Consider the following 13,504-nt stretch of genomic DNA (forward strand, 5'->3'; position numbering starts at 1 on the left):
CTGTTTTCTCCAAGGGCTAAATCAAAGGCACAGAGGGGTCTTGGGCTCTTGTGCTCTGAGCAGGGCTGGAGCCCTCCAGGGCAGCCAGAGGAATTTCCAGAGGAATTTCCAGAGGAATTCTGAGGAATGTTCTGACACACCCCCCATTTCAGAGCAAACCTGAGGACCTTCCTCACCTCTCTATCATGTGCTCCAGGTTGCAGAGCTTGCCCTCCCCTGAGGACACATCTGGATGGCACAGGAGGAGAGGGAGCGGTGCAGGAAGCTGAACCCCCATTCTAAAAAACCCCAAAAATCTCTTTTTCACCCTGTCACCAACTATTACTCTACTTCAACTCTCTTGACTTGTACCTCTTCGTACAAAGGTTGGTAACTTTTTTTTCCAAGGGCTAAATCAGAGGCACAGGGGGGTCAGAGGAATTTCCAGAGGAATTTCCAGAGGAATTCTGAGGAATGTTCTGACACACCCCCCATTTCAGAGCATCCCTGAGGAGGTTCCTCACCTCTCTATCATGTGCTCCAGGTTGCAGAGCTTGCCCTCCCCCGAGGACACGATCTGGATGGCAAAGGAGGAGAGGGAGCGGTGCAGGAAGCCCCGGCAGTGCAGGAACCTCAGCGCATCCAGGATCTGCAGCAGGACGTGCAGGAGGGTCTCTGTCTGCAGCACTGGGAACTCGGCTCGCTGCGAAAAAAACAACCCCAAAACCACCAAAGCTGCAGGGCAGGCGCTGAAACTTGAGCTGAGGGAAAGTTAGGGTCGGTTCTTGTGGGTATGGTTTGGTGGAGAAGGCAGCAAGGGAAATTTATTGGAGGAAAAAGGAAATTTATTTTTTGTTCTCGGTGCTAAGGCAAGTAACAACATCTTAAAAAGAGGAGAAAAATATCAAATGATAACAATAAAACACAGATTTAAATTTTTTTAATTGACTACATGTTTTTAAAAATTGATTAAATTTAAATTTTTTAAAAATCTAATTTTTTTAACCTTTAATTTTTTCAGTTTTAAAATGGATTAAAACTTTTTAAACTGATTAAATTTAAATTTTAAAATATTTTAAAATCTTAATTTAATTTTTTTTAATTTTTTAAAATAGATTAATTTTTTAAATTATTACATTTAATTTTTTAAATTCAAATTCAATTTTTGAAATTTGAATTAAATTAATTTTTAATTAAAATTATTTAAATTAATTTTTGAATTAAAAATTCAAATTTTTAATATTCTATTTTATTTTCCAATTTTTCAAAACTGATTTAACTTTTAATTGATTAAATTTTTTTTAAATCTATTTTTTTAATGGATTAATTTATTTTAAAATATTGATTACATTTATATTTTTAAAAAATTCATTAAAATTTGTGATTGATTTAAAGAACAAGAAAAATAACCAGAAACTCAGATACACACAGAGGATTCTGCCTTCTTGAGGAAAGATGGCAATCACTAAACTTCTGATGAATTATTATTTAATTATTATTTAAAATGCAAGCATGGCAGTTACCCTTTCATGGAGGATGCTGTAGAGAGAGCCAAAGTGAACCCTCTCATAGACCAGACGGGTTCTCTCCAGGTCACAGGACAGACAGACAGACATCAGCTGCAGCAAGTGAGGGTGGCGGAGTTTGCTGCACGGGGAGGGCAAAAATCCAATTTACAAATCTGAGATGAAAGAAGGGAAGCCCTGCCCTGCTGAGGGCTTTTATCAGTATGGCATGAATGTTGGAATATATTTCAGGGTAAATGTGTTTTTTTAACTGAAATATTCGATTTTAGAAGATCAGGAGTGGGAAGAAAATTGCATTTCTGATCTGGGGAAGATGTGCAGCCCCAGGGTAACGCTGCTGAGAGGTAAATCCCATTCCCCCCAGGTAAATCCCATTCCTGCCATGTAAATCCCATTCTTCCTTAGATAAATCCCATTCCTCCCAGGTAAATGCCATTCCCTCAAGGTAAATCCCATTCCTCCCATGCAAATCCCATTCTTCCCCAGGTAAATCCCATTCCTCACAGGTAAATCCCATTCCCACAAGGTAAATCCCATTCCCCCCAGATAAATCCCATTCCCACAAGGTAAATTCCATTCCCCCCAGGTAAATCCCATTCTTCCCCAGGTAAATCCCATTCCCCCCAGGTAAATCCCATTCTTCCCCAGGTAAACCCCATTCCCACAAGGTAAATCCCATTCTTCCCAGGTAAATCCCATTCCCTTGAGGTAAATCCCATTCCTGTGAGTTAAATCCCATTCTTCCCAGATAAATCCCATTCTTCCTTAGATAAATCCCATTCCTCCCAGGTAAATCCTATTCCCCTGAGGTAAACCCCATTCCCCCCAGGTAAATCCCATTCCCCCCAGGTAAATCCCATTCCCCTGAGGTAAATGCCATTCCCCCAAGGTAAATCCCATTCCCCTGAGGTAAACCCCATGCCTCCCAGGTAAATCCCATTCCTCCCACCCCAGAGAGCCCCAGGGCAGCTCCTGCCCCACCTGCTGTGCTGCTGCTCTGCCAGGAGCAGGTCAGCCAGGCGCAGTTTCCAGCTGCTCTGCTGGGGCTGGAAGCTCAGCTCCTTCACTGTCACCCTGCTGCCTCCCCACATCAGGCTGCAAAGAACCACAGCAATGTGCACCAGATGCTTCCAGCAGTGTTTTCCCTCTTTTTTTTTTTTGTTTTTTGTTGGTTTTTTGGGGTTTTTTTCCCAGTTATATGGCTATTTTTTGTGGTGCTCTGGTGCTGCCTCCCGCTGTCAGGAATTTCGATTTTGCTCTATTAAACTGACAATAAATAAACTCGTCCTGCTGAAGGCTGACGGAGCAGGAAAGGTTCACTGCCCAAAATCCCACCCCTTCCACAAGGAATTCCCTTCACCAAAGGCCATCAGTGACAAAAATCAGAGTTTTGGGGAGATTCAATCACCAATTTGTCAGCTGAGACACAACCACTTGCTTAACACACGGTAATTAGAAAACACCACATTGTTGTAATTTTTACCAATAATTACAAGGTTTTAAATGAATGCTCAGCCTGCCCTTGCAAGTCTCATTTCAGCACAGGTTATGCAGGGGAAATCCTGGACAAAGATTTACAAGGATTAAATGCTGAACAACACAATCTGTGCAACCCTAAATGTATTTCCCACCACAAAAAAAGATCAATACTGAAACACTGCCATCAGAAATCAGCCTTAATTGGGTTAATATTGCTTGTGGGTTGTTCCTGGCCTCTCAGCCATCAGTGTGACTCAGATATTAATCAATAAACAGCAGCAAACAAGGTGCAAGCAGGAAATAAATACAGAACAAATATGGGAAATCACCCAAACAAAGCACTGGTACAACAATTTGCTGTGTGATTGCAACAGACACAAAGAGGGGCTAAAAAAAATCTCTTGAATTCCACTTACTTGGTCATGATCATGTAGGGCCCCACGGGGTAAGAAAACGCTGCCTCATCATCAGCCTGAACCACGTCTCTGTCCCCAATAATTGGGAGGGAGGCCAGGTAGCCCAGGTGGCCACTGCCTGCCAGGTGGAACTGAAAATGCAGGAAAATGCAACAGCAAAATGCAACAGTTCCCATTGGGAGGGATGAAAGTTTGACAAGGAAGTCTCACAGATATGGATGCATGGCAGAAAGATTTTTAAATGTAGAGTCTGATGAAGGAATAGAGGTGGAAGCAAGTTTTGATATAGAAGAAAAGAATTGCTGAGCCAATCTCACTGGATTACCAAGGAGCAAAGGGTGAGTTAGTTAGAAGGGGTTTTTATGGCTTAGAGCAAAGGATAAACCCACCCCAAACAAGAAGATGTTTTTACCAAGCAGAAAGAGAGCACAGGCAAACAAGGCAGCAAAGCTGCAAGTAGAAAAAAGGTCTCAGAATTTTCCACTGCAAGAAAACTGAGAAACAACTTCTGGCTTAAACTGTAATGTACTGACTGTTAGTGATTGGAGAACAGTAACATCAATATGGTAATTACAGCAGTTATGATAGGCTAGAGATAATAGTTAAGGTAGGGATTGGTGCTACTGTATTAAGATGCTCAGCAAAGAAAAGTATAGAATGCATTGGAACCAAAAGAAAAGTATACAATGCAAAGTAACCAAAAGAAAAGTATAGAATGCATTGTAACAAAAAAAAAATATAGAATGCATTTGTAACCAAAAGAAAAGTATAGAATGCAAAGTAACCAAAAGTATAGAATGCAAAGTAACCAAAAGAAAAGTCTATAATGCAATGTGACCAAAAGAAAAGTCTAGAATGCATTGTGACCAAAAGAAAAGTCTAGAATGCACTGTGACCAACACCAAAGGGTCTCCAGGCCTGCCTGCAGCTGGAGCTGACAGCTGTGGGCACAGCTCTGTCACCCATGACCCTGGGCTGCTGTAACCTCTTGGATGGAATCAACTGCATTTTGGATACAATAAACTGCATTTTGGGTACAATAAACTGCATTTTGGATACAATAAACTGCATTTTGGAGAGCCCCTGGAGTCCTGCATCTTTCGTTTAAGCTCTTACAAGTTCCCAAAACGCAGCAAGCTCATCAACACCCTGAGTGCAACCAGCTCAAACATCACCGTGAAATCTGAAAAATCAGGGCCCAAATCGAAATTTCCCATTGAAGCTGGAAGAGGGAAAGCAGATCCAGTCCTCAGGAAATGCCACAGGTGATGTTTAATAGGAATTTCTGCTGGTCCAAACCCAAGCAAGCACCAAGGGCCTGAATATTTGGGCTCTTCACGGGGTTTTCCCCCCATCTTTTTCAGCAGAAATAAGAATGCACTAAAACTTAAAAAGCAAAAAAGAAGAATACACTAAAACTTGAAAAGTTGAAAAGAAGAATGCACTAAAAGTTAAAAATAAGGATGCACTAAAAGTTCAAAAGTTGAAAATAAGAACGCACTAAAAGTAAAAATAAAAATGCGGTAAAAGTTGGAAGAAGAATGCAGTAAAAGTTAAAAAGTTGAAAATAAGAATGAACTAAAAGTTAAAAATAAGAATGCAGTAAAAAATAAAAATAGCACAGCTAATTCCTGTGAGGAACAGGAGATTCTGGGGAAAATGTTCCAATATCATGAGAAAATCCCTCCCACAGCAGCTCACCTTCCCAAAACCAAAGCTGTAAATGCTCTTGGCCACGCTGGGCTGTCCTTTCAGTAATTTCCCCAGAGGAGTCTCAGCATTTCTAAACACCAAAACCAAAAGCAACAAGAGCAATTTATTTACTCCAAGGCTTGGATACAGAGAGAGAAGGAAAAAAAGCAGAATTTTTGCCAGAACCCTGCATTTGACTGGTCCCACACATATAATGTGGGCGTTAAAACTCCAAATTATTGTGCAGCTCATTAAAACTTTTAGATGGATTTTTATTTTATTTTATTTGTTTATTTTAAGCAATATAACCAATAAACATACATATACACACACTGTATAACCTGCACTGCTTTTTTATTGTTCCCAACGTGTATCTGACACAAAAACTCCTGAAACAGTTGGGAACATCTCCCAAAAACATCTGCAGTGACCTTAAAAAGCCAGAAACCAAACTATTTCCTGCTACCACTTTTATGCTACTAAAATCCAGGGCTTTTAATGCTGATTTCAAGAGTTTAATTAATAAACAGATATAGTAATTTATAGATATATCATTTTTATATATATGTTTAATTAATATATATGTTTAATTAATACACAGATATTTACAACTATCAAGTTTCTGTTTCGAACTGTGACAACAGAAATAAAATTAATCACAGTGGACTTAAATCTGCTATTGTCAGAAAGATACAAGAACCTGCTAATTTTAAATAAAAATAGATATAAAAAATTAAATATTTGTATATAATATAGACAAATAAATAAACATACATATAGATACATATAAAAATAAATATAAAAAAATATATTATGTTGAAAAGTAAATAAATATAAAAATTATACATAATTTATACATATATATATATATAAATAAAAATAATTATTTTAATTTTAAAATGGCAGAAAATGGAAATAAAATCTCTCCTTACCCTTGGACAAGGCCACCAAACCTCGAGGGGCTGCAGATCAAGGCCTTTGAGGAGCCAACTTTCCTGAGCAGGTCAGAGGGAAGGTTCCAAATGGCAGCCTGCATGTGCAGTGAGCACTGCTGGATAAATTCCAGCATCTGGGCAGGAAAAACAATAAAAATAGAGAGCTTCAGAAGAAAAAGAACCATTTTAAATTCATAAATCTGGATTATTGGATGAAATAACTGGTTACTTGTAATATCAAAATGGGCGTTTTGAGAAAGACATTAACACAAAATCAATTTGATGAAAATGAAGGAAGAAAAGCTGACTTCAAACAGGCGACAAAATTTGAAATTTCACCCAATTGGAATTGGAAAAATCACAGAGAAAATTGTTGTCACTATAGGACTCGAAATAACTCGACACACAAACACTGTTGTTCTTAAGGCAAAAAGGGAAGTTTATTTTCTGACTCCAATATTTACAGATTTCCAAAAGTGACAATGGATTGGAGGGTGAAAGTGCCACCTCTCCAATGACACTGGACAAACCAACAAATTTCTATCAAATTTCTCTTCCTCCATAAAAGAGGGATGTAAATGTAAAGTTATTTAAATGTAGAACAATAAGTAAATGTAAGTATTTAATGTAAAACAATGAGTTATTTACAGAAAGTGTGTGAGAAAGTTCGTTACAAGAACATAAACATCAAAAAGCTTAGAAAATCTTAAAAAAAATCAGAACAATAATTGTAATTTCAGGTTCCTTTATAAGAGGAGTGTTGTGATAAAGGTGAAGAGGAGCTTGAAATGAATATTGCAGCCAGGAATGAGCTTCCACAGCAATACCTGAGTGGGAAAATGGAGAAGAGGAGTTTGAAATGAATATTGCAGCCAAGAATGGGCTTCCACAGGAATACCTGAGTGTTGTGATAAAGGAGGAGGTTGAAATGAATATTGCAGCCAGGAATGAGCATCCACAGCCATACCTGAGTGTTCTGATAATGAGGAAGAGGAGTTTGAAATGAATATTCCAGCCAAAAGTCAGCCTCCACAGCCACACCTGAGTGTTGTGACAAAGGGGAAGAGTTTGAAATTTGAAATGAACATTGCAGCCAGGAATGAGTGTCCACAGCCATACCTGAGTGGGAAAATGGAGGAGTTTGAAATGAATATTGCAGCCTGGAATGAGCTTCCACAGCAATACCTGAGTGTTCTGATAATGAGGAAGAGGAGTGTAAAATGAATATTGCAGCAAGGAATGGGATCCCACAGGAATACCTGAGTGGGAAAATGGAGAAGAGGAGTTTGAAATGAATATTGCAGCCAAGAATGAACTTCCACAGCAATACCTGAGTGTTGTGATAAAGGAGGAGTTTGAAATCAACATTGCAGCCAGGAATGAGCATCCACAGCCATACCTGAGCATTGTGATAATGGGGAAGAGGAGTTTGAAATGAATATTGCAGCCAGGAATCAGCTTCCATAGTAGTACCTGAGTGTTGTAATAAAGGAGGAATTTGAAATGAATATTGCAGCCAGAAATCAGCCTCCACAGGAATACCCGAGTCTTGTGACAAAGGGGAAGAGTTTGAAATTTGAAATGAACATTGCAGCCAGGAATGAGCTTCCACAGCAATACCTGAGTGTGAAAATGGAGGAGTTTGAAATTAATATTCCAGCCAGGAATGAACTTCCACAGCCATACCTGAGCATTGTGATAAAAGGGAAGAGGAGTTTGAAATGAACATTCCAGCCAGGAATGAGCACCCACAGCCATACCTGGGCGCTGCTCTCCTTGCTGGCTGTCAGAGCCCAGAGCTGGGGAGTTCTGCCCTGGCTGTCGTGGACCCGGAGCTCTCCTCCCTCATCCAGCAGCTTGCTGAGGATGCTCTGGCTCCCCGAAAATGCAGCTGCATGCACAGGGGTGCTCCCGTCATAGCAGCGACTGGGGAACGGCAGAAATGTTCAGCAGGGGGAAAACAGCATTAAAACAGCATTCCCGGGTGTCTGTGTGCCCCAAATAACAGAATCAAGCATGAAAAAAAATTAAAATTATCACTTTATTTACCTCTGAGGAGCACAGCATTCCTGGAATGTCTGTGTGCCCCCCAAATAACAGAATAAACCAGAAAAAAAAGAAAATTATTTCTATATTTACCTATGAGGAGCTTTGGTTAAAATACAACTGTCATGCCCCAAATAACAGAATAAAGCATATATATATATATATATATGTATATGTATATGTATATATATGTATATGTATATATGTATATACACCACATACATATATATATACATATACACCATATATATATAATATATAAACCATATATCTATAAAATATATAAATAAAATTATTTCTATATTTACTTATGAGGAGCTTTGGTTAAAATACAACTGTCATGCCCAAATAACAGAATAAAGCATATATATACAAAGCATATATATATATATCACATATATATATATAATATATATACACCATCTATATATGTATATATACCATATATATATATATAATATATAAACCATATATATATATATATATATATATATATAAAAAAATATCTAAATAAAATTATTTCTATATTTACCTCTGAGGAGCACAGCATTCCTGGAATGTTAGTGTGCCCCAAATAGAATAATTTTTCATTAAAGGAAATAAAATTATTTATTTATGTACCTCTGAGGAGCTTTGGTTAAAATACCAACGTGCATCTTAAACATTTCTTCATTTATGAAGCACTTCATTCATTTATGAAGAAATGCCCAGTGAATGTTGTGTTTCACACTGACTAAACCAACTTGAAGATTGATTTTAATTTTAAAAAAGTTTGATACTCAACTGATTGGCATCTGAGCCGTATTCCAGCAGCACATCCACTATTTTACCCAGCCCCAGCAGTGCAGCAGTGAACAGACAGGTTTGGCCCATGGAATTCACAGCATCAACAAAAATTCCTGCAAGGAAACCAAAAATGCCAGGGTGGAGTTTGTTTTAATTAAAAAATTGTTTGTTTTAATAAAAGCAGGTGATTCATCATCACTGCTCTGAGCTGCTGCAGGTACGAAAATCCAGCAGCAGAAATTGAGGGGGAAGAAAAGAGCAAATTATATTTTTGTGACTTTCTATAAGGAAAGAACTGCATGTCCACAAGGATTTTAAATAAAGGATCTGTAAGTAACAAATGGAGCTTTTATGAGTTGTGTTTAAATTAGAGAGATGGATATGTAAGCAGATATATATATACATGGAAATATAGATATACATATGGAGCTATATATATATATATATAAAAATCATCTGTATAAGTACAAATGATGGATATATAAGTAGAGATAAATGAGCACATGTAACACAGGAGGACAGAATTGATAAATAAGTAAATTATTCTTAATTAATTACTTATTCATAAATAAGTTTTTTATTATTATTGTTGTTGCTATTATAATATGAATAAATAAGTCAATTATTCTTTAGTAATTACTTATTAATAAATAAGTTTATTATCATTATTTTTATTATGATTGTTATTATTGCATTAGTAAATAAGTAAATTATTCTTCAGTTACTGCTTATTAATAAATAAGTTTATTGTTATGATTATTATTGGTTTTGTTGGTATCATATTAATAAATAAGTCAATTATTATTATTGACTATTAATTAATAATATCATTAACTATTATTAATAAATAAGTCAATCATTCTTCAGTAATTGCTCAGAACATGGTGCTGCAAACACCAAGGTCATGGCTTCAATCCCTGCATGGGCCATTTCCTTAAGAGCTGAACTCTGCGATGCCTGAGGTCCTTTTCCAGTCAGGAACCTTTGTGATTTTCAACATTCGGTTACTTTGATTCTATTCATAATACATAATTCCCATCGGGAATTAAATTCCGACCTGGAATTATTTTGCAAGCGGGGAGGCGCTGAGCACCAGTGGGGAATGATGGGGGTAACACCGGAAGAGGGTAAAACACGTCCACTCGTTCTGTTTTTTAACCAAGATAAAAAGGAGCCACAAACCACTCAGCCCGTGTTCTCTCCCTCCCGAGCCCCACACTGGGAGCCGGGAACGGTCATCAATGGCGAGCGGCCCCTGCCCAGGCAGCACCGCCCGCCCGCTTCGCGCTCAGGAGAGAACACCTCGCTCCTCCTCGTGGCTTGTGACGCCGATCAGGGAAGATCACTCTCCTCTAGTGACCAACTACAGAAATGATCCCTGAAAGTATAGTCTTAACCCAACCTCCCGCGCCGCCACCGCGCCTGCCGCCGCCACCCGCGCCCAGCGCACGGCGAGCCCCAAACACCCGCGGCAGCGCCCGCCGCGGCCCCGCCGAGCGCCCGCCCGGGCCGCGGGAGCGCGCCCCGAGCCCCGCGGGAGCGCCCGCGCCCCGCGGAACGGCCGCGCGTGCCGGCGATCGGGACACGCCCCCCTGATCTGCATGTTCTGCCCCCACTGGCCAATCAGAGGCGCGCCCGTCCGGCTCCGCGCCTGCCCTGCCTGCCCGGCCGGGGACGCCGCTGCCGCCGCCGCCGGGGACCAGGATGCGTCACGGGAGGCGGAATCGCCTCCGGGCTCTCCTTTGTCCCTTAATGACGGGCACTAGGTCACAAAAACCCCCTGCAACGCTACAGGATTTGGGGAGAGTCGCTCAAAAGCTGCACGGAGGAAAAGGACCTGGGGATGCCGCTTGAGAGTGGTGCACAAGAGCGGGCAGCGTGCCCAGGTGGCCAAGCGGGCCAGTGGAACGTGGCTTGTACCGGCAGTTGTGTGACCAGCAGGACCAGGGCAGTGACCGTCCTCTGTACTCGGCACTGGTGAGGCCGCACCTCGAGTCCGGCGTCCAGTTTTGGCCCCAGCACAAACAGAAGGACGTTGAGGGGCTGGAGTGCGTCCAGAGAAGGGAACGGGTTTTGGGAAGGGTCACGGATCTGATGAGGAGGAGTTGAGGGAGCTGGGGGGGCTCAGCCTGCTGGATAAATTCCAGTGTGCACTGGAAGGATTTATTAAATGCGTTTGTGGCACTTGGGGTCAGGACTCAGGAGGCAGCCAGTAGCGAGATTGCAGGACTGACCCTTTAGCCGCGTGAACATTGTTTTTTGACCATGATAAAAAAAAAGGAAAAAGGGCCACAAAGCACTCAGCCGTGTTCTCCCCCTGCCGAGGCCTGAGGGGACAGGGAGGGGGCTCAGCCTGGGGAAAAGGAGCCTCAGGGGGGAGTTTAACTCTCCCTGCCGCTGCCTGCAAGGAGGATGGATGTAGGCAGCTGGGGTCTGTCCCTCCTGCACGGAACAAGTGACAGGGTGAGAGGAAACGGCCTCAGGTCGCAGCAGGGCAGGTTTCGGTTTGATATTGGGGAATAATTATTCACTGCAAGGGTTGTCGAGCACGGCCACAGCTGCCAAGGGTAGTGGCCGAGTCGCCATCCCTGGAGGGGACTTTTAGAACATGTGACTGTGGGACTTGGGGGCAGGGTGCAGGGTATAACAGGCAGGTGAGCTCAAGATGCACTGCATTGAAATCTGTTTTTTAACCAAGATAAAAAAGGAGCCACAAACCACTCAGCCCGTGTTCTCTCCCTCCCGAGCTCCACACTGGGAGCCGGGAACGGTCATCAATGGCGAGCGGCCCCTGCCCAGGCAGCACCGCCCGCCCGCTTCGCGCTCAGGAGAGAACACCTCGCTCCTCCTCGTGGCTTGTGACGCCGATCAGGGAAGATCACTCTCCTCTAGTGACCAACTACAGAAATGATCCCTGAAAGTATAGTCTTAACACAACCCGCCGCGCCGCCACCCCCCCTGCCGCCGCCACCCGCGCCCAGCGCACGGCGAGCCCCAAACACCCGCGGCAGCGCCCGCCGCGGCCCCGCCGAGCGCCCGCCCCGGGCCGCGGGAGCGCGCCCCGAGCCCCGCGGGAGCGCCCGCGCCCCGCGAAACGGCCGCGCGTGGCGGCGATCGGGACACGCCCCCCTGATCTGCATGTTCTGCCCCCGATGGCCAATCAGAGGCGCGCCCCAAGCCTGGCGCCGGCGCGGCCCCGCCCTCCCGTTCTGCCTCCCCCGAACCAGAAGTGACGCTGCCGCCGCAGCTCCGCCTGGCACAGCTGTCCCGACACGACACAAGGGACCCTCACCGCCCGTGCTGCCGCTGCCCCGGCTCCCCAGAGGAGAACAGCCCCGGTACCGACAGCAGCAGCGCGGCACGGTTGCCGCCGGGGCGCTGCGCTGGCTCCCAGCCTCTCCCGACGCTCTCAGGGTGGCATTCATGGACCAGAAAGAACAAAGTCCGGCCTTTACATCTCTGCGCTCAGCCCGAGCACCACGGACCGACGCTATAAAGAGCACAACACGGAGCAGTTTCTCCCTAAACCCATCAAAATTCGTAGCCTGACCGACACGGACCTCCAAATCTGATGATAGGCAAATCCGGAACAGGTTCCCCTTAGTCCCGTGCCATTCTGTGATCATCCCCTTTGTTTTTAAACAAGAAAGTCCCCTTGCCCAGCACTAAGAGATGGGTCGTGAATACCATTGGTCTGAATACTCTCATAAAACCTAAATCCGTGTGGCTGCTGGGACCTCCCTGGGGATCGCCCACTACAAGCCCGGCTGAGTGTTGAGAGCGAGAGATGGAAATGCCCCTAAACAAGGATTGTTCATGCCACTTTGCTGTATCCAATTCTTTCTTTAACCACAATAAAAAAGGGCCACAAAGCACTCAGCCGTGTTCTCCCCCTGCCGAGCCCTGAGGGGATGGGGAGGGGGCTCAGCCTGGGGAAAAGGAGCCTCAGGGGGGAGTTTAACTCTCCCTGCCGCTGCCTGCAAGGAGGATGGATGTAGGCAGCTGGGGTCTGTCGCTCCCGCACGGAACAAGTGACAGGGTGAGAGGAAACGGCCTCAGGGCACATCAGGGCAGGTTTCGGCTTGATATTGGGGAATAATTATTCACTGCAAGGGTTCTCGAGCACGGGCACAGCTGCCAAGGGTAGTGGCCGAGTCGCCATCCCTGGAGGGGACTTTTAGAACATGTGACTGTGGGACTTGGGGTCAGGATGCAGGGTATAGCAGGCAGGTGAGCTCAAGATGCACTGCATTGAAATCTGTTTCTTAACCAAGATAAAAAAAGGGCCACAAACCACTCAGCCCGTGTTCTCTCCCTCCCGAGCCCCACAATGGGGGCCAGGAACGGTCATCAATGGCGAGCGGCCCCTGCCCAGGCAGCACCGCCCGCCCGCTTCGCGCTCAGGAGAGAACACCTCGCTCCTCCTCGTGGCTTGTGACGCCGATCAGGGAAGATCACTCTCCTCTAGTGACCAACTACAGAAATGATCCCTGAAAGTATAGTCTTAACCCCATCCCACGCGCCGCCACCACCCCTGCCGCCGCCACCCGCGCTCAGCGCACGGCGAGCCCCAAACACCCGCGGCAGCGCCCGCCGCGGCCCCGCCGAGCGCCCGCCCGGGCCGCGGGAGCGCGCCCCGAGCCCC

The 13,504-nt window shown here is 44.1% G+C and overlaps 1 protein-coding gene and 3 non-coding genes across 4 annotated transcripts in view; all 4 read right to left on the reverse strand.

Moving 5' to 3' along the window:
- The window catches only part of TEX14 (testis expressed 14, intercellular bridge forming factor), a 33,743-nt gene that overhangs the window by 19,484 nt on the left and 755 nt on the right, over positions 1–13,504 (reverse strand). The window contains exons 2-9 of the mRNA XM_036395218.1: positions 8,858–8,972; positions 7,788–7,953; positions 6,025–6,161; positions 5,102–5,183; positions 3,401–3,531; positions 2,487–2,600; positions 1,503–1,626; positions 504–682 (exon numbers count right to left, since the gene is read on the reverse strand). Coding sequence (XP_036251111.1) covers positions 504–682; positions 1,503–1,626; positions 2,487–2,600; positions 3,401–3,531; positions 5,102–5,183; positions 6,025–6,161; positions 7,788–7,953; positions 8,858–8,972 — 1,048 coding nt within the window. The remainder of the gene's footprint in view (positions 1–503; positions 683–1,502; positions 1,627–2,486; positions 2,601–3,400; positions 3,532–5,101; positions 5,184–6,024; positions 6,162–7,787; positions 7,954–8,857; positions 8,973–13,504) is intronic.
- On the reverse strand, positions 10,040–10,253 carry LOC118694394 (small nucleolar RNA U3). The gene has a single exon (XR_004981421.1). It is a non-coding gene; the product is annotated as a small nucleolar RNA U3 (small nucleolar RNA).
- Positions 11,576–11,789, reverse strand: LOC118694393 (small nucleolar RNA U3). The gene has a single exon (XR_004981420.1). It is a non-coding gene; the product is annotated as a small nucleolar RNA U3 (small nucleolar RNA).
- Positions 13,152–13,365, reverse strand: LOC118694384 (small nucleolar RNA U3). The gene has a single exon (XR_004981411.1). It is a non-coding gene; the product is annotated as a small nucleolar RNA U3 (small nucleolar RNA).

This window comes from Molothrus ater, chromosome 21 (genome assembly GCF_012460135.2).
Source record: "Molothrus ater isolate BHLD 08-10-18 breed brown headed cowbird chromosome 21, BPBGC_Mater_1.1, whole genome shotgun sequence".
NCBI lineage: Eukaryota > Metazoa > Chordata > Aves > Passeriformes > Icteridae > Molothrus > Molothrus ater.